This window comes from Papaver somniferum, chromosome 7, assembly GCF_003573695.1.
Source record: "Papaver somniferum cultivar HN1 chromosome 7, ASM357369v1, whole genome shotgun sequence".
Classification (NCBI taxonomy): domain Eukaryota; kingdom Viridiplantae; phylum Streptophyta; class Magnoliopsida; order Ranunculales; family Papaveraceae; genus Papaver; species Papaver somniferum.
The window spans coordinates 38,869,737-38,894,099 of NC_039364.1; the positions used below are offsets into that span (position 1 = coordinate 38,869,737).

A 24,363-nucleotide genomic window follows, 5' to 3' on the forward strand; every position below is an offset into this window, starting at 1 on the left:
TGGACAAAGAATTCCTAACTCGGGTCTGCCTCGAGCAAGCCTTCTAACCCACGCAACCAACCCAAGTCCCACTCCCACCCCTAGTTTTTGTGTGAGACACGGGAGAATCCCCGATAGATTTTCCCGGTCAACAAAGCATTACTGGATAAAAAGAAAGAAGAGAAAACTGAATCACGAGTTAACTTAGAACCGGCGATTCCGAGTTATTACAATAGAAATAAAACACTAGTCGTACCACGGTTGCCCTAATTCCAACCAATAAACCTTTCTCTTTGGTTCTACAGAGTAAAAAGACGGCCATTGAGACACAGAGAGAGAGAGAGAGAGAGAGAGAGAGAGAGAGAGAGAGTCCAACTATCATCAATGGCGAAGAAGACGATAACAATCGGAGGAAAAGGTTCATCTCTTACATCATCATCTGTTTACTCAATTGCTAACGGACTGAGTCAGGTAAATATCGATTCATCAATACTTGAAAAATTATCTTCATCGAAATCATCTCTTTCAAAGAAAACACTCACTGTCTCAAACCCTAGATTCCTAACAAATATTGAAGCACGTGCATCTCTTGTTGTTCTTCTAAACAAACTCATCATCACTCAACACGGAATTCGTTCTGCTCTTCCCATTCTCATTACTGATGCCCTAAACGGAGGTCCATTTGCACTAGAATCTCTCGATTTTGGTTCTGTGTTAGGGTTTTTAGATACCTTGTGTAAGGTAAATGGTAAAAGATTTGATGATGTAGGAGTAACTGATGGGGAAATAATTGTTTTAGAAGAATCTTGTTATGCATTAGATGGAATTTGTGCGCTTTTGGATTGTTGTTCGTCTTCTTTGAGTACTGTTGCGGATGCTGTCGCGTCGTTATCTTGCGAGGCGTCCAGTGCTGATGTATCTGCCTTGGTTAATTCATTGGATTCTGGTGATGGGTTTTCGGTTAAAGATGAGGTTGCTGTTGCTAGTGATTTTAAGGTTTTACTTACTGGATCGAAATTGGTTGGCAAAAATGGTTCCAAGGCGGTCTCTGAGATACCAGAGGTGCATGGGAGTTTTAGGGAGAGTGTTAAGCAGGTACACTCAACAACGCGTGTGAAATTGAATTCTAGTGTGAGAATTGGTAAGGATGGTTCATTGAGTAATGTGAGAGGTGGGAAACAATTGGTGAAGACGGTCTCGTCTTTGGCGGCGTCGCTGGTACATCTAGGTGAGAGCAGTTTGTGTCGAGCGCAACTAGTGGCGAGATGTCAAGAAGTTGATATACATTCCGAGGTGTTGGAGATGTCTGGTACCTTGAAAAATGGGATTAATTTGTCATCTGAAGTGAATTATATTAGTTTGTTTCATGAGATAAATAGATTAGTGGCTACTGTTAGAAAAATTCTTGCTTGGGAAGGAGCCTTGGCAATCCTTTCGCTTGACAGTATGGAGTCAAAAGAGAACGCTCAAGAGGTTCAGGTTGTGTCTTCAAATGTTGAAACCAAAAAAGGGAACACAAATGCAGATAAAAAGAGCCAAAAGAAAAAGAAGGTTGTTTTGGGTAAGGGAACTGCCGTTATCAAGCAGCTCCTTAAAGGTAGGTTGAATGGTGAAGGTGGGGATACAATCGAGAATTTGGCAGTGTTGAACGAGTGGGTAAGAGATCTTTGTTTGTTTTTTGAGCCGAAGGATCAAGAACTTGATACATTTTTGAAGAAAGTGAAAGAAATGGTAGAAAGCAATGAGTCTAGAAGACTTCCCAAGCTTCCCAAGGTGAGTAAGAAACAGTGATTTGGATTGTGGGCTTAAACATTCACATTGACACCATAAACTTGTATTTTGGTTGTATTCCCTGCAAAAAATTTTACTTCCTGCGGACTCATATAAACTTTCATTTTCTTTTCTTTTTTCTAATTTTTCAGGGAACTCGAGATTTTGCAAAAGAGCAAATGGCCATTAGAGGGAAAGCATTCAAAATCATTGAAGAGGTGTTTAAAAGGCATGGAGCGATGGCCCTTGACACTCCAGCTTTTGAATTGAGAGAAACTCTCATGGGAAAATATGGCGAGGACTCAAAGCTGGTTTATGACCTTGCTGACCAGGTAATCGTAGTTTTCTTCATTGTCTGCTGTTTGACTCATCTACTTTGGAATTTTGTCTTGGTAGTTTATTGGTTACCATGTCTTGTGTATATTCACCATTATTAATTCAAATTGATGCTCAAAATGTTTACAGGGTGGTGAGCTATGTTCCCTGAGATATGACCTGACCGTTCCATTTGCTAGATATGTAGCTATGAATGGTATCACTTCATTCAAAAGGTATCAAATTGCTAAGGTATATCGAAGGGACAACCCATCCAAGGGCCGATATCGTGAATTTTACCAATGCGACTTTGATATTGCTGGTCAATATGAAACAATGGGACCTGATTTTGAGGTTGTTAAAGTTTTGACCGAACTGCTGGATGAGTTAAACATCGGCGATTATGAGGTATGAAGTTTTTATTTTTTCATTCTGTTATGTATCTCATGAACATTGTTACAAAAGAGGTGTTCCATAGTCGCAAATATTGTCCCTGCAGCCAGTCTTGTTCATTGTTGTTATTATTTTTTGTATAAATACTTGTTTGATTACTCCTCTTTTCTGCTATAGATAAAACTGAATCACCGAAAGTTGCTGGATGGAATGTTGGAAATTTGTGGGGTTCCACCAGAAAAGTTCAGAACAATATGCTCTAGCATTGATAAGCTAGACAAGCAATCGTTTGAGACGATCAAAAAGGAAATGGTGAGTAAATTATGCATCAACTTTGAGTAGGATGGAAGTATTCGTTTTTGAGCTTCTTAAACTTAATCATTATATTAGATGCAGTTTTGTTCTGTCGCTTAGCGCCTTAACCAAGCTTATATTAGAGTAGATTGCAGTTGTGCTTTTTTGTAATGCTAGTGTTATAAACTTATATACCATTAGAAAAAAGAAATTGTCTGATAACAATGTTTAAGAAGGATGCAGAACTTGAGAAGTTGGTGACTCATTTAGTTGTTTACTGAGATTTATGACATTCAGATAATATCCTCTTTTTAGCTAAACAACCAGAATGTATTCCTGTGGGACGGAAAACAAAGCACCGCATTAGATCGGACCTTCCGTACCTGATTAGTTCTTCTGCCTTTTAGTTATTTGGAGATTTTTTTGTCTTTTTTTTCCTTTATATTTTGTTGCTCATTCTTGCCAGTTAACTTCTAATCCTAAGAATTCGTAAAATAATCTGCAAACTTTTTGTTAATATGTGCTAGGTGGAAGAGAAGGGCTTAACTGCTGAGGTTGCAGATAAAATTGGTACTCTCGTAAAGAAACGTGGACCTCCTTTGGAGTTGCTGTCCGAGTTGAAAAAGGACAGCCAGTTCCTAGAAAACAATGGATCTAGTCTTGCACTAAAGGATTTAGAGATTCTTTTCGAAGCATTGGAAAAGTCAAAATGCATACACAGAGTGGTTTTTGACTCGAGTCTTGCAAGAGGTCTTGACTATTATACTGGGGTTATATTTGAAGCTGTTTTTAAAGGCACTACACAGGTAATTGTTTGATCATAGCTACCTTTTAAATGCATTATGTAAGTTTACACAACTGTAAACTGTACGACTGATGTAGGCGTTTCCTCAGGTTGGTTCAATCGCAGCTGGAGGGCGTTATGACAATCTTATAGGCATGTTTGGTACTAAGCAAGTCCCAGCAGTTGGTGCCAGCCTGGGAATTGAGAGAGTATTTAACATTATGGAGCAGCAGCTTGAGAATGATGCTAACCAGGTTAGTTAGATTTTTTTCTTCTTCTTCTCTGTAAAGTCTTCTTCAATTTTGATGTACAATCTATGATCCGTCTGATAACTAGTTCTGTACATCACTTACTTAGGAGTTTTATTGGGCAAGTTTAGCAATAGACTGGATTATTATTAGGTAGTTTGTTGGTGCATTTCTCACATGGACTTTTTCTTATGACAGTCGATTCGCGCCACAGAAACAGAAGTTTTGGTTAGTATTTTTGGAGAGGATTTAGGGCAAGCTGCTGAGCTAGCGAGTGAACTGTGGGGTGCAAAAATAAAAACAGAATACTTGGTTAATAAAAGAGTAGCAAAACATATGGATCGAGCCAAAGAGTCTAGGATCCCGTTGATGGTGATTGTTGGTGACCAAGAAAGAAGGGCCAACCAAGTTAGAATTAAAGACATGCAAGCCAACACAGAGGAGTTGGTTGACAGGGATAGTGTTGTCGAGGAAGTGCGGAGACGGTTGAACCTCATGTCCTTGTAATGATCTTCCTTACCATCCAGAATTATTTTCAGATGGAGCTAGCAACTCTCTTGTTACCATTTTTTTTTTTCTTTTTTTTTTTTTTTGCAGTTTTGAGGCAGGGTTGACCCTTTACACAATTGGGTCCTTAAATTTGAAGGACCCCTTTTAAATGTTTTGGATGATTGTGGTTTATATTTGATTTTTGTATCAGAAAAACTAATTGTAGCTTATATATTCTCCTATTGTGCCCACTTTAGACATTGTTTTTTCTTCTAATGACGTTTGCCAATTTTAAACCTTGTTATCTCTGGAGTTGTTTTACATTACATATTATAATGTTGACCTGGAGACTGGAGCTATTACATTATGAAAGCCTATGGTGAAGGAAATTTTCCCTCAAAACCTTAATACAGTCTAACTTCGATATAAGAATAACTTTGGCAAATGAATAATTTTCTTCGGTTCCGACATGGGCTAAATGATAACCTCTATAAATACGTTAATGAATAAGAAAAATTGAATTCTTAAAGGTCGTATAAAAATATAAATGAATAATCACTAAATTTCATATAAAAAATATATACTATAACTAAAGACGCACAGTTGGGAGATATATAAAGTTATTGGGATATGATAATAGGACAAAATAGGGATTTAAATAGTAAATCAGTCACCTTTAGCCATGTAGTTTAACTAATTCCTAATCTATCCATCACTAATCATGTTTAGTGGATTATTTAAGTTAATAGATTAGTTTGATAATGATTAGTATAAATCATAATCACTTCCCATGGGTGAGAGTAGGAGGATTTTTTTTTGAGGTAATAGGAATTTGGTTAAAATGAGTACTTCCAACATACAAAATGCCGACAAAATAGACAAATGTTACAAAATGCACAGAAAATGGGTACTCCCAACTTACAGTGCCGACAATGTAAGTTATTTATCGAGCACGCAAGCATCATTTTTCGGCATGGTATTCGTCACTTCAGACATGGTCGTCTACACTTCCGGCATGGTCTTCATCACTAATACAATGTCGGTGATGCAAAAAAAAAAAATCCACTTCCGGCATGGTCTTCATCATTTCCGGCATGATACTCATCACTTCCGGCATGATATTTATCACTTCCGGCATAGTCTCCATCACTTCCGCCATGGTCTTCATCGCTATTATTTCCGCCGATGTAAGAAAAAAATCGTTTTCGAAGTGAGGAGCCGGCAAAGAAGGAGAAGAGAATTTGAAAGGAAGTGGAGAATATTTAAGTTTGATTTAGAATTTATTTGTTTTAAAGGGTATTTTAATATTTTCGCTCATAAATAACAGACTCTATTGGATGGGGATATTAATTTATATCTTCCAATTACTTTTAATATCCCCTAATTGAGCGTTTTAAATAAACCAAAATATTTTGTGCACTTAACAATGTTGGTATAAGAAGTCGATGCTTCTCGGGATATGCATTTAAATTTCATTGTTTGTTCCTTCCACCAAAAAAAAAAAATGTACACCGTCTTTAATTTTTAGTAATGCATGAATAATTTCTGGAATATTTTGCTCGTGTTATAGCAAGTCATTTTATGGTAGTTACTGCTTGGAATGCCTCTTTTGATGATACATTTTGTGTAACGGTAATATCATCTGGTTCAGGATGATTCTCACCATTTATTATTGGCTCGATAATTTCTTCTTTCATAAGCGATTCCATAGTTGCATCATTCTTGTTACGATAGTTCAAAATACGTGTTCGACGTCCATCACATTTCGATAGCCTAAGTTAGAAATGCTACCGGTTAATTTTTGAATATTTTCTTCTAATTGATCAATCTTTTGTTCGAAAACATCAAAACTATATATGTAAAAAAAATAAAAATACTCTTTAAATAAATAATATATCATTTATCGATAAATAAATAACTCCGCTAAACGAATAATTTTTTTATCGTACCAAGAACATTCATTAATCGAGGTTAGAGACCGTAAGTAGGGAGAGTTATTGGGCATGTAAAGCAAATATTTTTGTAGCCAAAAGTTTGCTGGGAGGATACTGAGTATGCTTCAAGAAAATAAAAATAGATAATTCTTAATGATTTGTATTGTAAAACCTCCCTAGTTTGAGGCCTACACGCTTTATTTGGGGCCCATCAATATCTTCTCCCAACTTGTGCAAATGGCTGTCGGCTATCAAATTTGACGAAAAGCCCAATCTAACCTCAAACCAACCCTAATACTAACCCATATAAATGCAAGTCAATTACTATTTTTAGCTAAAAACCAAAAAACTTAGAAACTTAAAAAGAAAAACAAATTTCTATTCTCATCTAAACTTTCCAAATGACACAAACCCTAATCAACTTTTTTTTTGATCCTTTTGTCCAACGATCTCGGATCCAACAGAGGTAAGGTAAATCTCTATCAACTTGTTCTATTAATGGCATTTATTCATTGATTTGCACATTTCTAAAACCCCAATTTTAAAAATCAAAATCTCTAATTTACCCAGAATCAATTTACGTAGATCTATCGTATCAACCAATTATGGGTTTTGTTCTTTGATCCATGAAGAGCACGCAGAGGAATCAGTTTATAAAATGATTAGCATCAATCGATTCTTGGTTGAATTCAGAATATGTAAAGACATCGCCAAAATCGGTTTATAAGTGCATGAACATCAACCGATTCTGGGTATTATTTTTTTTTTTGCACTTTGTTCTCTTACGATAGGTTTTTTGTATGTGGTTCATGTACCGATCAGGTCCTTTCACTGTTGATATTCCCATGTCACAATTGGTTTTTATTTATATGTCATATAAACTGATTCATGGTGTTTCGTTTTCTTGTGTGTTTTTCTAGTTAGATATGGATTACATATATTGTCTTATGGACCGATTGTTTAACTAGATTTTTGTTTTGTAGATATGGACTTGGATCACTTAGTTGTTTATTATCGAATCATCCAACAAGAAAATGTTGACAAAAAATCAAATATTGTTGTATCTAGAAAAGCTGATTGAGCTCATCAGATTTTCCAGGGAAATGAGGGTGCAATTGCAGATCGGAGAGCATACGACAGACATATGAATAGCCTGTTTGCAGAAATATCTGGAGAAGAAGCAGAAACTGATCCTGCCAATGCAGGTGCTGCTGCCAACAGTGTTGCTTCTGATGGTGATGTTGGTGCCCCCTGATGTCGATGCTCATTGATGCTTTGTATTGCTACCTACTTATAAGTTTAAGTTTCTAATTTAAGTTGTTAAGACTTTAATAGTTGGTAATGGTTTTTAAGACTTGTTTGCATGATGGTTTTTATGAATTAAGGCACAATGGTGTAATGCAACAATTAACTTATGGTTTTTAATTATAATTTTTATGTATAACGGGTTTATGGTAAAACATGTTTATGTATGCTTAAAATTTTGTTTTGTAAATACAGGCAACAATCGGTCTACCTATAAACTGAGTTTTTAGGCTTCATCTAGGACTCGGTTTATGTGATATTAGTATAATCCGATTCTTCGTGGCTCAGAAATGTCAGTTTTTTGTATCTTTTTATAGTTAGTATCGGACCACATGTGCAAATATAAAAACTAATTATGATCAATGGAAAGTCCTTTGTTGACTTCTAGTCATAATCGGTTTATGTTGCCAATTGTAAAGACCGATTCATGTGGGCATTAAAAAAACGATTTTTATTGACATCCACGAGGACTAATTGTGTTAAATTATTTCACATTTTTCGAAAAAACTAGTTGTCTGGGGTATTTCCTTATATAAAGAGACCTCGTTCCGGAACCCAATTTTCCTCAAAGTTGCTCATTCTATTCACTCCTACTCCATATAATATACTCATTTCATACCTCCACATACAAGTATGGCATCATTGACTCCGCAGAAGATTTGGCCATAATCAAATCATGGTATGCCGAAACCTTTTGGGCGAAGATATATAACCAATATAGCCGAAATTATGGGAATCCAAGAGAAGAAGTCTTCAACAAATTTATGATAGGTACCAAGTCATCCAAAATGTTATAGTTGCTTTTATAGCCATCCAACAACGGATTTTGAACGCTAGCCACTTTAGCTTGTCCCTTCAACAATTTGTAAATATTTTTATGGTTTATTTTACCTATTTTACATAATCTATATTGTTTGATCTTCTAATAAAACAATACTAACAAAGTAAGTTTGTGTTGTGTTTAAGCTATCAGTTCATAGTATCAAAATCCCGGAGTACGCCCCGGAATTTATGGTGGGTGAATCAGACTCGGATTCCTCCGACGAAGATTGATAGTTTTAGAAGTTTTTGTGTAGATTTTGTCGGTAGATATTTATGTAAACTCTCACGAGACCATAATTCGTCCACTAGGGTAACCTAAGGATTCAAAGGCTTGATGCATGTTACAAAAAGGAGTAGATTTGAAATGAATGAAGTTTTTTCTTATGAAAATGAAACAATCGGTTTATATATGACTAGTAAAATATGATTACTAGAATCAAATTTTATTTATACATACGTTAACCGATTTTGGATGTCTTTCGTGAATGAATAACACCAACCCAGAATCGCTCCAAGAGCGCATGAACGTAAACTGTTTCTGGTTGGTGTTTCTGGAAAAAAAAATCAAATTTTTTCACTTGTTTGATGTTTTAAAATTCGATTATCATTAGCTGATTTCACATCTAACACGATTAATTAACACCTAAAATGATTGATTAACACTAATTAATCAGGGGTAAACTAGGCGTTCGAAAAATAGTTGATTAAGGGGTTTTGTGAAATTACTTTCTAACAACCTTTTTGTCTTTTAGTAACATGCTACAAAAGAAAGTGTATAGGCCTCAAGCTAGGAAGGATTGTAAAACACCAAAGTGACCGTGTTTATTAGACAAAAAAACACAATAAATTGGGATCTATAAAAAATTTCAACATGCAATAAAAGTGACAGAAAACCCCATTTTTTTGAAAAAGTTTACATTACATCAATTTTCTAGTAATGCCACGATTATCTTCTGCTTACAAATCTTTCATTTTTTTTTTTTTTTAAGAATCTTTTTCTTCCATCAACTCCTCCTCCACTGCCATCACCACCAGTACCTCCTCCCGCGGTCATATTGCCGCCAAATCATTACTGATTTTAGATCTGCTATCTGTAACACCTCCTCCTCTTCTTCTTCCTCCTCCCCCACTAATACCACCAACGCCTTTTTCTTTTCTTCCTACCATATTAGGTTCAAATATACCACCAATAACATATGCGCCTCCTATAAACCCACTACAATATTCAGGTCTCCTAAGAACAACCAGGTCGGGACTACCAACTAAACCCAACTCGTTTTGTAAGGTCAAATGCAAAAAAAATGCTAGTTTGCATAGATAAAATGGTCCTTTGCAAGTGATACACAAGAGTGTGCATCATTGGCAAGTATGTGTTCTCTAGCTCGGGCTATGTAAATTATTTCCATGTTCACCTTTCTTCAATATGATACATTCTTGATAAGCAACGATGATGCCTACGCATAGCTCTATCGAGTAAGCAACGAGGCATAATGATGTTTTCACATCATATATGCTTCGACAGTCAAGCTTTATAGCTTAAAGGTGCGTCTCCGCTTAATGCACCTTCAACCAACACCACTTCCCTGTATATGTCTTATTGAAATTTTTACAAGGGGAGTGGATGTCCATATACCAAGTCCACCTGCTCCCATGACAACGAATTCCGATAAGATGCTTCATGAGGATGCATTTCCTGTTTTTTGCCAATGCTCAACTTGTGAAATGCATCATTATGGCGTATTTTGGCTCCTTTCGAGCATCCTAATTTCATGATGCACCATAATGATGCAATGTTAGTTTTGGGCCAATATATCGTGCACGCACAACACAAGCTTGAGATGGAGCTTCATCATACATCATTGGGCATCCGTCATGCGAAAAATATGGGTGTTACACTAATACTTACCTAACCACATTAAATCATATTTATTTATTCACATCTTAATTATATATTATTAGATAATTGTAGATACTTTCCAAATCTAAGGGACAGAATTCATTAAGATCTCTTAATTTTTAAAACTGATTTTCTTATTATTTCGTAGTCGCCATCTAATTTAAGGGAATTAGGAAACTGACTAAAATGATAAGTTTCCTTTTTAAGGCACATGGTCTAATTGTATAGAGATTGTATGGATCAGAATCTGGTTACGGATTAGGAAGGTGTTAGGCACTTAGTCCGCCTGGTCAAAAAACCGATCTCCACCACTTGACTTGGATACTCGGGGGTTTTAAGACAACTGATGAAAAAAAACTTAATTAATTAAAGGCTAATACAATATTATTGATCAGTAAAAATCCTAAAACTAAAAAAAAATAAGACAAATCTAATGTATCTATACGAATTAAATGTCTCCGAGCAACTAACTATTACATACTCAAATTTTCTTATGAACTTGAACACATGCGACTTTAATGCACAAATGCTATCAACTTGCTAGGAACACTTTAACAGAGGAACAATGAGACGAAAACAAGGCTAAAGTGTCTATAGCAAAAAGGGCTTACATATTTTTTATTCATCCATTTAATAATCATCTTAGCATCGCAAACAAGTGAAGAAGATTACAAATTACATCTTAATGGATTATGAAGTACATGTATAATGTTACTTCTGATAAAAAAAAACTAACCAAATACTCATCACGTCAAATAATCAAAACCAATGTTGCAAAATTATGTTTTTTCTAATTATTTTACTTAAAAAGTTCTCCTTCCCAAAAATCTTCCCTCAAGCCTATGAAAATGCCTCATATTTATAGTTTTTTCTTATGTCAGTCAATAGGAATTGTATTAAGATGCACATAAGCCGTGCGCGTGCGGCTACAACTTAAAAAGAACAAGACAACCCTAGAAAAAGCAAAATCTCAACAAAAAAAAAAACTAAAAAAAAAAAGTTACTGATATAAACAAAAAACATCAGAAGAGAAGGCCTCTTGACATACCCTAGGAACTAGTCGCTAATTATAACTTGCGAACTAAAACATGAATGCTAGCTACGATTAAATAGGATTTTCATCGTCCTTCTCAATGTTTATCCCCTTTTGATTTTATGCTACATCACTTGAAATTTCTTGACAATTTTCCTTTGAGGAGGGAAAGCTTAACCCAATTGTAGAACAAAAATCCATGAGCTTAACAACATAAATATTACTAGGTGTTAAGAGATTTATAAGGACAAGATTTTTCTGTATTTAATGTACCATCAAGAAATAAACCCGTCATTTTAGACTTTGAGCTCACATGGTGTCGTCTCCTAGAGATGGAATGGACACGACATGTTTGGTGATACTATTCTCTGCGGCTTTCACAACTAAAGCAGTTGTAAATACCTCATTCTTTTCTTGGAACCTTGAAATCTGTTGTGTGTTTCGAATCTAGGGGAAATCAACGGATCAAAAGATGAAGAATTCCTCCTTGCAAAACCATTGGGGCTCTTGTATCAACAAATTTGTTGTAATGACCTCTTTCTTTTCTTGAAACCTTGAAAACTGTTGTGTGTTTCAAATCTAGGGGGAATCAACAGATCAAAAGATGAAGAATCCCCCCTTGCAAAACCATTGGGGCTCTTGTATTAACATTCTTCTTATTACCTTCTTGAATCTCCTCAATCGACAAAGTTTCTTTGTTTGTCTTGTACCTATTTTTCTTCTTTCTAATGGTTTAATCTTCAATCTCATTAGTTACATCCTTGTTGACTGATTGCATACAGAAAACAAGTGTCCCACAATTTTGTAATGAGAACAAAATTTAGGGACCTTGGGGATCTCGACATACTGCCAAAATTCTTCTTCAATTTCATCATCGCCATTTTCAATCCAAACACGATCTGAATCTAATTTGCAAAGTCTACTTCAGCCAAAATACCATCAAAACATAGGTAAATAAATACGCTTTGTCAATAGATTTTGGTTTCCTATTTACAGTGTTCTTCCATTACATGGCTCACATTAAAACCTTCATATTCTTTCTAACTTAATTAATATTACTTCCAAATATTTTTAACTTAATTAATATTACTCCCAAATACTAATATTATTTGGTTTTGTTTATTGAAATTGTAATATTTCATTTAATTCTTAGGATTTTTTTTGTAAACATAAGAAGGACGACTATAAATAATGGAGGCTAACTAATTTACACTTTTCATCATTTCAGAACTATGGGGAGCTATATATGGACCTTGAATTTGGATGATTCAAAAAGCCACCCATTTGCCACAAGTTACACTATCATCTAGTTCAAAGAAAACGAATTCAAGCTCAAACTTATGGGTGTCTCCCATTCCTAATGGGCTTATTCGACTTTACTTTTGTAAGACTGATTGATATTCCTCGACGCAATTCCAAGGCATTTTCAATTTTTATATCAACAGTAGTGTCAGTAATACTGATTGAAACTGACCATCAATAATCGTTGTTGGCCAAAACTTAATCTTTTTTCTGTTTAATTAAGGTGTTATCGTCCTCCATCGTATATCCACATTGGATCTGTATATATTAGATATATAAATACACTTTACGTACATAAATAAGTTAAATAAAGTTGGTTAAACTACCAAACCCGAAAAATATTGTAATTCAGATAAATTATCGAGTTTATTTGGTTTTTGGTACTTACATTATGTCCAAAAGCATACTTTGGTCTAACATCTATCCAGCTTCGCATTTAGTACCTAAAAATAACGTTGGCCATATTTGACCAGATTTTAATTAATTTTGTAGAGTAAATTGTATAGGTTTACAAATGTACCCTTGTTATGGGCTTAAAATCAATTAATCTATTAAACCTACTGTAATGACACATCCCTTCATCGATAATGTTTCCACTTAGCCGATGCGGTTATCCAGCAGTGTGAGATTTTTAAAGGGCATCACTGCGGTTATCCAGCAGCAGCTTCCCGGGAAGTCACTCATCCCTGGTTTACTTCTGTTCGAGCATGCTTAACAGCAGAGTTTTCTGCCATTTCTGGAGCCAAATGTGTTGAAAAGGCATCGGTATAATGTAGACGTTCCTTGCCTCTTGTGAGAGAAATATCTAGCTCGAAGTCCTAGCATACTCTCCCAACCTAGCATAGGTAACCCATCCCTAATTGTATCTCAACTAACACCGATAATGTTTCCACTTACCCACTGCAGTTATCCAACGGTGTGAGATTTTTAACGACATCATTGCGGCCATCCAACAACAACTTCCTGAGATGTCATCCATCATGTGACTACTCTTGCCCGAGCACGCTTAACTGAGAATTTTTCCCACAACTCATTCAAGTGTACTCATCATGCCTCGGTGATAGGAAATGACAAACCACTACTTATATTACAATCGGCGAACTACTGCTGAAATCGGGGTATTACAAGACCACCTCCTTAAATTGGAGGTTCCAGAATATATTTTCAAACCCAGATCTCCCACGTTCCCTGTTCTTCATGAGATAAGTACATGTACCAACACCATCCAGCGTACCTTCCATCCTCGGCAGGTGACTCCTCGTCGAATATGATACCATTTGTAATGACTTGTCCCTCTACCGATATTGTCCCCACTTAGCTGCTGCAGTTATCCAGCAGCGTGGGGTTTTCAACGGGCACCTCTACGGTTATCCAACAGTAGCTTCCCGGGAGGTCATCCATCCCTTGGTTACTTCCACCCGAGCACACTTAACTGCAGAATTTTCTGCCAACTCTGGAGCCAACTGTGTTGAAAAGGCCTCGGTATAATGTAGACGTTCCTTACCTCTTGTGAGACCAGTATCTAGCTCAACGGCCTAGCATACTATCCCATCCGAGCACAAGCGACCCGTCCCTAGTTGTATCCCAACTAACATGATATTATTCCCAGTTACCCATTGAGGTTATCCAACAGTGTGGGATTTTTGACGGCGCTACTGTGGTCATCCGGCAGCAGCTTCCCGAGAGGTCACATGCACTACCGCGGTTATCCGTCAGCATCTTCCTGAGAGGTCATCCATCCTGTGACTACCCCGGTCGAGCACGCTTAACTGAGAAGTTTTTCCCTCAACTCGGTCAAGTGTACTCATCAGGACTCAGTGATAGGAAAGGACAAACTACTACCTATATTACAATTAACTAAATCAGAGTATTACACCTACGATGAGAGATTTAATCCTAATTTTATTCTCTTCATTTTCTACCCGAAAATTCTACTTTTTATCTTCGACCTCCACAAGTAATGGACATGAGAACCTCCATTGATGAATTCCACTTAATTGAGCTTTTCCAACCAATATTCAAATGAGTATTTCAAGTATTAAAAGTGTTGAGACAAACAAGGAGTTGGGATGTATTCGGGATATAGTCGAAGCTTGACAAAACGGTTCCAACTTAGATGATTGACTAATGGCCGATTCCATTAATGTTGAAGAGTTATGATTAGGGAATAAAAATCAATGAGAAATATGGTAGAGGAAGAAAAAGTGACGTCCAGACTTGAGATTGAACAGTGGTGATGGCGAGTGATGTTGTTCATAATTGATCATCGTCTGATAGTGATTTTTGAATGAGTGATTTTCGAACTTCAGTGGACATCAATGAATTATTGAGCAATGAGAAAACTTGGCTAAGAGTTCAATTTTGACAAATAGTCCTCGAGTTTAATGGTGAATCAGTAAAGGGAAGGTGTTTGATGGAAGATCAGTTATAGTGAAGAGACTTATTTTATCATAGGTTGGTGCTGGAACGTCGATGTCATTTGCTATTATTGTTTCGATGGATGATGAAGATGGACTACTGATTGTTTTAGTATGCAACAAGAAAATTATAAGATCTTATTAATTTATAAACATAGAATTGAGTGTCAAACTGATGGTGGTGGTGGTATTGAACAATGAGGAATTTTTAAAGGGTGTAAACATAGTTTTTGGTATTTATTTTAATGTTAATAATGGGAAAGTGTTGATGGTGGTTTTTAGCTTAGAGTTGAAATCGTAAAACCTTGCATATGATGTGACGTCACTTTGTAAGGAAACGGTTCCGTGAGTGCTAACCTCTTCACCGGCATATTTATTGAGCCGTTCAATATACTTACATGAAATTTATCCAGACTGGCGAATGTAGCAACCATCCCTGATGTTCTGTAAATTTCGGCGCCTCGCCTATATTCACTTAAGATAAGTTCCTTTGAATGCCTTTTATGCTATGTTCTCCGGCTGAACCCTTAATGTTGATATGGCATGACAATTTATGTTCACTCGCAACAGAGTAGCACGAATTTCCAAATATCAATGATAAGATCTTTGCATAAGGTATTCAATCAGAAAAAGCATGCTGCTCTCTGGCAATGAACTTAAAAGAACTCTGTGTCAACACATAGAATTCAATCAATTGCCCTGAATAACTTGCAAAAGTTAGGGTTTTGCGCCTCGCACAGTATATCAGACATTGCTCGTCGAAAATAAACCTAGGCAAACTAGATAATCAATCCACCATGGATTAGCAGGTGCAAAACCTTGCTCAGAATCAGAAAACAGGGAGCTGCAGCAGTAAAGGGAGGCATGGCCATGCCTTAGGCCAACTGGCGCCACTTTCCATTGGCCACGCCCCTTCCTAAACCGGCCCTATTTCTCTCGACCAATCGTGTCGCCTCAAATTAGCCACGCACATATAAGTTGTGTCTGGGCCCATACTTGCCGGCCCCACTTCCCATCGACCAATCAGGTCGCTCTAAAGCCGCCACACTTTCACCAGAAGTGTAGCCGCGCCTTATGTTTGTCCGGCCCCTTTCCTTGGCCAATCAAGTCACTCTGAACTTGCCACCATACATTAAAGGACAAACGCACCCTGCCGCTCCACCGTACTGGCAAGCCAAACACGCCTTACCACAACAACATATTGATCGGCATGCCAACATGCCATTCTGCCGCGATAGCATTCCACTTTAGCCTTGGCCACGCCGCCAAACCCTAATTCTTACCACGGTGCCAAATCCTAGCCTTGGCCACACCGCCAAGCCCTAATTTTACCACGACGCCAAATCCTAGCCTTGGCCACGCCGCCAGGCCCTAATCTTACAACGACGCCAAATCCTAGCCTTGGCCATGCCTCCAAGCCCTAATTTTACCACGGCGTCGAATCCTAGCCTTGGCCACGCCGCCAAGACTTAATTTTGGCCACATAGCCAAATCTTAGCTTTAGCCATGCTACAACGCCACAGGCGTGGCCATGCCACAACGCCACCGTCATGCCACCATGCCACAACTCCACATGCATGTCGCCATGCCACGGCTACCAGCATGCCGCCATGCCACGGCTACCAGCATGCCCCTATGCCATGGCTCCACCAGGCGCTACTATGCCAACGGCGTCACTTCGCTATACAACAAGATGCGGCCATAATAAATGGTCACTCTTCCTCATGAGATGCAATCTCAGCCATCCAAGTTCGCCACTGAACTGACGGACTTGCGACAATCCCCAGGAAACCTGCTACGCCAGGCGCCACTATGCTAATGGCGCCACTTTTCTACACAACAAAGATGTGGCCATAATCAACGATTACCCTTCCTCATGAGATGTAATCTCAACCATTCAAGTTCGCCACCAAACTGACGGACTTGTGGCAAGTTTTAGGCGGCCGACCAAGGCAAGTCTAATAGCATCACATGTTATTTTCCTATGGAAAAGTCTCTTGACTTTGACTTGCCACACATAGCAACCTGCTACATGTTTTCCACGAAAACACTCGAGACATCAAACATGTCACAAACTGGGGGATACTCACCAGGGTATTGGTCTGGCGGTTTACAGCGTGCGGCGTGCAATGCGCCCGTTACAAGAAAGTGTCATGAAGTAGGATAATTAGTGGTGGTGAAAAGTAACGGTGTAAACAATTCATTACCTTCATCATGGAAGCGTAATGACTGAAGGTTACACGAATTCACTTCCATCATCATGGAAGCATAACGTTTGACGGTTACACGTTACTATATTATCTCACCACTCAATCATTTCCACTTCTTAGGAGACCAGGGTACGTTTCAATATGACTTGTATAAATAGGCTTCACCTATTTTCACCAAAGAACAAGTTTTGGTCGGCAACAATACAGTATCTAGAAATCACCTGGTAGCTTTCCATTCTTCTAGCCAGTTCTACTTTCAGATACAAGTCATAAACAACCACACCTTCAGAATCAACGATTCTGGTCTCAACACTCTCTTCGCTTCCCTCCCTAAGACCAACCCTTCTCCTTCACTTTGTGATCGAAGCAAGCCTGGAACGGCCATTTCTTGGTTTAGGCTAGGATTGTACAGATTGATCTCTCGAATCAAAAGTACTCGTGCAATGCATTGTTTAGGGTTTAGATTCGTTTCTCATCCACACACCCGAAATTACCAAAATCAGCAGAAATGGTTTTCACCCACAAACAGAAAGGTACAATGATAAATTTATTTAGTTATTAGATTTTATTTAATTTATAAATAATTACCAAACAGAAGTCAACATCTAACGGAGTCAATGCATGTCAACGTTTTTTCCAAGTACCAAACATCAACCAGGACAAATGTTAGGCCAAACATTAAAACCGGTCAAAAACTAAGTACCATACACCAAATAACCCTAACCTATCATGTTAAATTTGACTGAGCATATTGTGCTGATATGAAGAAGGAAAAAAAGGAAAAATATGCAAGCCTTAACGTTGACATGTGTTTTCTAATATGTATTAGTCAGTATCGGGTTAAATCCGTATGTATAGAACGATACAGATCGACACACGCTGATATAACCTGTATCGGAAAATACAAAACTGATACCCAAGGATATAGATATACTAAGGATCTTGGATCAGTGTCAACCGTTATAGATACAACAGATACATAAAACTATGACTTGGAAGTCCATTAATTGATTGCAAGGATCAAACGAAAAGAATGTAATCTTCATCCATGAATAACACGAAAATATTTAAGGTAGACCAAACTATGAAAATCCAACATGTCGCTCTGCTATTAGTGGTTCATGGCATTCATATAGGACCCACCACTTCCAATGGATTCACCATTTTCAGATGTAAAGTTTAGATCGTGTCCACCGCTCCTACATTATAAGCCCATCCGTGAGCACCCGCCACCCTTCAGAAGATCATGTGATGATATTACCAAATGAGAAGTATCAACAAATAATGTGGGAAAAAAGAGTTTGGGGCAGAGATTTCAACCAAGAAAGTAGGAAAGAGTATTGAATTTTTGCAGTTCAATTCAGATGAATGGTGGGGGATTGCAGTGGTATTCATAGTTTATATAAAATTCGGAGACTTAGGTTTTTATCTAATGTGGATTTGCAGGTTTTGAAGAATACATCATCATACTCAAGCAGTCCAATACCGTTCGTGCATATATACTACCACTCCATCGGTCCAAACATTTCAACATCCACCATTACAACGAGCTGGGAACTTTTGTAATATTGGTGTGATTCGAATTTAATTGGTGTTTTGTGGTTTCTTTGCTTCTTCGATTGTCATGAAATTCATGTGCAGCTAAGTCATGTCAATTAGGGGATTAATTTCAAGCTATGTGACTTGAGTTTCTAATAATTTTTGTGCGAGTTGATTTTTCTTCTCAATATTATTTTATATCTTGTCTTATACCGTGAATCTAACCATGAAGTAGGTTGTTTAAGTATACAATTAAATAAATTGTTTGCAATACTAAAACTAGATTTTTATAATCTTAATATGTAACTGTTAATTACAATCAATCATAAATAGCAAAGCATCAACATTGTAAAGGAAATTTGTAGATCTTGATGTGTAGATAACGAACCTGAATTAACATGTCGAATTTACGACTATGTGGTTAGGATCAACCCGACTCACAGAACATGCCAGTTAATTAAATTACACCCGGGAAATTTATTCGAAACGTCTTAGCTAACTAGAAACCAGCACAAAACTTATTCTATGTGTTGATTTATAAATCAACAGATTAGTTGGACACATAACTTGTCTAAGCTTGTTAGTAAACATGTTTTGAAAAAAAAATATGCTTGTACGTTATTGATTATATAAAGTACATTCCAGGATAATGGAAGTATGAAATTGCCAATTGTTCAGTGCATGTATCGTTCGGATCCGAAACCGTTACGCTTTTCAAAACTCGGTTTTCTCCCGCAAAAAGATATACATAAAGAGTGATTGTTACAGTTACAGAGTTTATCATCTGACTCCATTAATGTTGAAACCCTGACTGTTAAGAATATCTAAGCTGCTAGCCCACCTCTTCTGGTTTCACCATTTTACATAAAGATTATATGCAGAAGTAGGCCTGGTCTGGACCCTCACTTTCATTTCTAGGCCACTTTTTTTATTTCTTGCAAAACTAGGCAAGTTAAACGGATTCCATCCACTTTAACCATCTCGGTCAATTTATCGTGTTGACTTGTCAATATCTCGCCAAAATATCATATAGGGAGATCTCATACATGTGGTAAGATTACTGAAATGTCCTTCACACGTGTGTGTCACCAGCAGTAGATAAGATGTCCACCTGTCTCGATATAATCTCCACGTGTTGCTATCTGAGAGCCTAATCTAACTAACGCGACATCTCGAGGATTAATTGAACGGCCAAGATAGTTCTTCATTGTTATTATCGACAGCGCGGGAATGTGAAGGAATAATAGAAGGCAGAAAAAAACATCGATTCAATTGTTTCTAGTAGAGAGATTAATCAGTGAAATAGTGTTTTGCTAGTTGAGATTTGAAGAACAAATTGAAGATTTCCTGCTGGTGAAGATGACGAGACGGAAGAAGCGTTCTAAAGAGAGGTAACAAAAAAACCCTAATCTGTTTTCATGGTTGTTTTTAACGTTTCAGTGATGAACATACTATGGGTTTTGTTTGTAAGGTTGATTTATTTGGGTTTGTGGGTGTTTAGATTTCTAGGGTTTTCTCTGTTTATAAAATTTTTATGAAGTTCGAATGTGTTCTGTTGATAATGAAGTTGTACTGATAATTTTTTAGGTTTTGTTAATTTCAAAATTGGGTTCTGCTGATTGATTTCAAAATTGAAATTGATTTCTAGGGTTTTTTATGGTTTCTGTGATAATTGATTTCTAGGGTTTTTATGGTTCTAGATTAGGATGGGTTTTTCACGATTTATCTGAAATGGGTTTTCCATAATTTTCCTGATACATATTTTGTTGTTCTTAATTGTAGAAAACGAGTGGTTCAAGAGGTTATAAATGAGGTTCAACAGGGAATATTTCCAAACAGAGATATTAAGGTCAAGGATCTAATCAACACTGCTATGTGTTTTGAGTTTAAGGGTTTGTCCAGAGAAGGTATGGGTATAAATAAGTTAAAGTCTAGGATTAGTCCTATGTTGAGATTAACCAGTAGGGAGACATTGGACCTTCTATGGTTTGTTGATCCATGCCTACCATCAAACATCATTAATGATGAAGAGTTTTAGTTTTTCTGGGAAAATGTAACTCAAGATGAACATGGTTGGATTACATTGTATTTGAAAGTGATGCCACTAGATGAGAATGGTGAGATAGATGTATCTCAGGTAACTGTAGGTTCAATGCCTCCTCCACCACAGATGACACCCAAAAAGAATGTGACTACAAAGAAGCCAGTCTCTAAGACTCCACCTAAACCAGTTTTTACTAGTGGTTCATCACCTAAGAGATGGCATGACAAGTCAGTTAGAAGAAGGTTCAAAGCCTCATGATAACACACAGTTTGAGGAAGAGCATGCACAACATTTTAAGGATGAGGAAGATGAGGAGATGTTCCCTGAGGGAATTACTTTTGAACAAGTGGATCCTTACAGCCTAGTGAAGGGAAGCAAGTTTGTCAGCAAGAATGCTTTCAAGAAGCATTTGAGGGCCTACTGTGTGAAGCATAAACATCAGGTCAAGTTTAAAGATTCAAACAACTACAAGATTACGGTGAAGTGCATTCATCATGAGAATACCAAGTGTCCTATGTTCATTTATGGAAGAGTTTTGAAGGGTGAAGGAACTACATTTACTCTGAGAAGTTGGAATGTGAAGCACACATGCAATGGAAATGTTAAAGGGGAGAAAAGATGTGCAAATCCAAAATTTGTAGCTGACTGGTACATGCAAAGGTTGGAGACTCTTGGTAACAAAAACAAAATCCATGATCCTGAGTCATTGGCAAATGAGTTCAACAAAACAGTGAAAGTGAAAATTAAGTACCATACAACATGGAGAGCAAGAAATATTGTGTTGCAGAATCTTCATGGAAGCTATGAGGAGCAGTACAAGAAAATTCCTGCATTCTGTGAAATGGTGAAGGTAACATTACTTTGTTGTAATGGTTAATGTTTGTCTTTAGTTAGAGAAACATGACTTAATATTACAAATTATATGGCATTAACATTACTTTGTTGTAATTGCAGGAAAAAATGCCTGGCAGTGTAGCTAGTTTCTCATATGGAAGCACAGACAACACATTCTTGTCAATGACACTCTGCTTCAAGCCTGCTACAGAAGGATTCTTGGCTGGATGTAGGAAAATCATTGGATTGGATGCTTGCCATTTGTATGGGAAGTATGGTGGTGTGTTACTGGTTGCAACAGGTCTAGATGGTCAGAATGGTTTAGTACCTCTTGGTATAATGGTGTGTAGGAATGAAACCATTGACAACTGGAAGATATTTCTCAAAGACTTGAAAGCTATACTGGGTGAAGACTTGCATTTCACCATTATATCAGACAAGCAGAGGGGATTAGTGAAGCTTGTGACAAATACTTCTGCTTGGATGAGCACAGATTATGTTTCAGGTTAACTTTTACTTGACATACATTTCAGCATTTCCTTTTTTTATATCCTTAATATTTCCTAATAATATAAGTTAAATGACTAACTGTTTCTTATTGATAAATTGTCAGACATTTGATGAAGAATTTCAAGAAGTATTTCAAGTCATACAGCTTACATGTTCATTTCTGGAATGCTGCCAAATGTTACACAAAGAGACACTATCAGGTATGCTCATTTCTCAAAACAATATAATGTAATTTCAAGTATTACATACATGAGTTTGATACTATTTATGTCATGTTTGTTTTTAGCAACACATGGATAAATTATTTGCTGAGGATGAAAAAGCTGCACTGTATCTCATAGATCAAAAACCTGAAAGCTGGTCTAGGTCTCATTTCTCAAATGACAGCAAGTGTGAGCACATCAACAATAATTTCTCAGAGTCTTTCAACAACATGGCCAAGCCCTTTAGAGATAAGCCAATCATTACACTTGCACAAATGTATAATAAACTGGTGATGGGTCTTTTCTTCAAGAGGAGGAATGAAAGTGAAAACTGGCAGGATGGTGAGATAGTTCCAAAGGCAATGAAGCTGATTACAAAGATGCAGGACTTAAATCATCTGTTTGAGTTACCTGGAGCTGTAAGGGGAAGGGTGTATGAGGTCAGGAGTGTTCATGATGCTGTGTTTGTTGTGGATATTTCCAAAAAGAGCTGTAGTTGTTTGCAGTGGCAGCTGAGGGGATTTCCCTGTCAACATGCTATAGTTGCTTTAACACCATTGAAACCAAACTGGCTTGAGTAATTCACACTCTCGTTTCACTCCAATGTTTTGATTTGTTATGTTCCCTTTGTTTTTCCTTGCTCAAGCTTGATTGTAAACTGATAATTTGTGGATATGCTTGTCTGATTTCATGTTGTAGCTACTGTGACCCTGTATACAGTATGGAATACTACAAAAAGACATATGCTCCAGAGTTTCAACCACTGTCAGCTGAAATTGACTGGGTAAGACCACTAGTTTTATTAAAGAAAAATATATTGATTATTGTGCAATAAATATTTAATGATAACAAAGATTCTTGGATTCTTTTAGGGTTTCATACATGCTTTATATAATACACAACCTTTAAGGGTTTCATATCTTAACAAATATCTTCTCTTTCTTCCTCTCTTTGTGTAGAATATACTGGTAGAGTTCACTAATCCTCCTGTTATCATAAGAAAAACTGGAAGGACAAGGAAGAAGAGGATTCCTTCTTATGATGAAGCTGGAAGTGTGAAGAAAATGATAAAGTGTAAGAAGTGTGGAGTTTATGGTCAATATGCAATAACTTGTGCTGGTGGAGAGGTTGGAAAGAATCCAAAGGGAGAAAAACCTAGAACCTGTGTTGATGGCTCAACATCATCTACTTATGTCCCTGAACCACCAAAAAGGAAGTACAATAGAAAGAAACCGGTTGTTAGTGCTTCTGCAGGTGCATCTACTACTGCTAAGGATGGAATGAAGAACCAAAACAATTCCAAAGCATGTGTTTGTGAATCTTCTAAATAAGGTGCTGCAAAAGGGAGAAAGAGAAAGGCTTCTTCTCAACCTGCTTTCAATCAAACTAATAAACATGTTGGATCTGTCAACAACAAAGTCACCTTCACAGTTGCAGATCCAAAGGGAAAGAAGAAACCAAAGAAGTACATGAAAGTCTGATGGATTCTATGTTTGTGTTTGTCTCTTTTGTTTTTGTTCTGTGACTGGATCTGAACAATATGGTTGATACTATTTATGTTTCAATTTGGTTATCTTTTGTGAATGGATGAATGAATGCTTTTGTAAGACAATGCAAGTTCTGAAATGGGATAAATTTTATTATAAAATTGTTGCAGGCTACATTTTCAGATTTTTCTTAAATTCCTTGCATATTTCATACACTTTACCCTTCATTGTGTCTTTGATTTCAATGACAAGAGCATTTGAAGCCCATCTGAATGCATCACAGGATTTCTTCTTGCACACAAGGTAAGCTATGTTGAAATTATGTTGATTTTTGCATATCTTCAGTTCTAATTGAGAGTTGCAGTTGTCTTTAAAGCATTTTTGAACCTTCAGTGGACAACTTGTAACATTGTGGTTGTCTTCTCCACAGGCAATACAACCATGACCTGATGGAAGCTTGATTGGAAGTGCTGAAGAATGGGTAGAAGCTTGAGAAAACCACTCAAAGTAGTTGCAGGTAGGATTCAAGCATTTCAAGAACAACTTTCCATTAC

The 24,363-nt window shown here is 37.0% G+C and overlaps 2 protein-coding genes across 3 annotated transcripts; both read left to right on the plus strand.

The window, feature by feature from the left end:
- The first annotated feature begins 266 nt into the window (after positions 1–266).
- LOC113297032 (histidine--tRNA ligase, cytoplasmic-like) lies at positions 267–4,532 on the plus strand. 2 transcript variants are annotated; one of them, XM_026545422.1, is made up of 7 exons: positions 267–1,752; positions 1,902–2,081; positions 2,215–2,472; positions 2,635–2,769; positions 3,279–3,557; positions 3,634–3,789; positions 3,982–4,532. In XM_026545422.1, exons 1-7 carry the CDS (start codon positions 364–366, stop codon positions 4,288–4,290), a joined length of 2,706 nt encoding a protein of 901 aa, XP_026401207.1. In that variant the 5' UTR covers positions 267–363; the 3' UTR covers positions 4,291–4,532. The 2 variants fall into 2 exon arrangements, with proteins under 2 accessions (XP_026401207.1, XP_026401208.1); XM_026545423.1 differs by having other exon boundaries at positions 3,646–3,789.
- A 16,463-nt stretch (positions 4,533–20,995) lies between these two features.
- Positions 20,996–23,653, plus strand: LOC113294540. Its single transcript, XM_026542933.1, has 6 exons — positions 20,996–21,625; positions 21,730–22,107; positions 22,236–22,319; positions 22,406–22,899; positions 23,022–23,106; positions 23,282–23,653. Exons 1-6 carry the CDS (start codon positions 20,996–20,998, stop codon positions 23,651–23,653), a joined length of 2,043 nt encoding a protein of 680 aa, XP_026398718.1.
- The last annotated feature ends 710 nt before the right edge of the window (positions 23,654–24,363 follow it).

Coding starts and splice junctions, on each gene's coding strand:
- LOC113297032 (XM_026545422.1), top strand. CDS start 364: ATGGCGAAGAAGACGATAACAATCGGAGGAAAAGGTTCATCTCTTACA. Junction 2,770..3,278: donor AGACGATCAAAAAGGAAATG/GTGAGTAAATTA, acceptor AATATGTGCTAG/GTGGAAGAGAAGGGCTTAAC. Junction 3,558..3,633: donor TTTTTAAAGGCACTACACAG/GTAATTGTTTGA, acceptor CGACTGATGTAG/GCGTTTCCTCAGGTTGGTTC.
- LOC113294540 (XM_026542933.1), top strand. CDS start 20,996: ATGACAAGTCAGTTAGAAGAAGGTTCAAAGCCTCATGATAACACACAG. Junction 22,900..23,021: donor TTGAAACCAAACTGGCTTGA/GTAATTCACACT, acceptor TTCATGTTGTAG/CTACTGTGACCCTGTATACA. Junction 23,107..23,281: donor TGTCAGCTGAAATTGACTGG/GTAAGACCACTA, acceptor CTCTTTGTGTAG/AATATACTGGTAGAGTTCAC.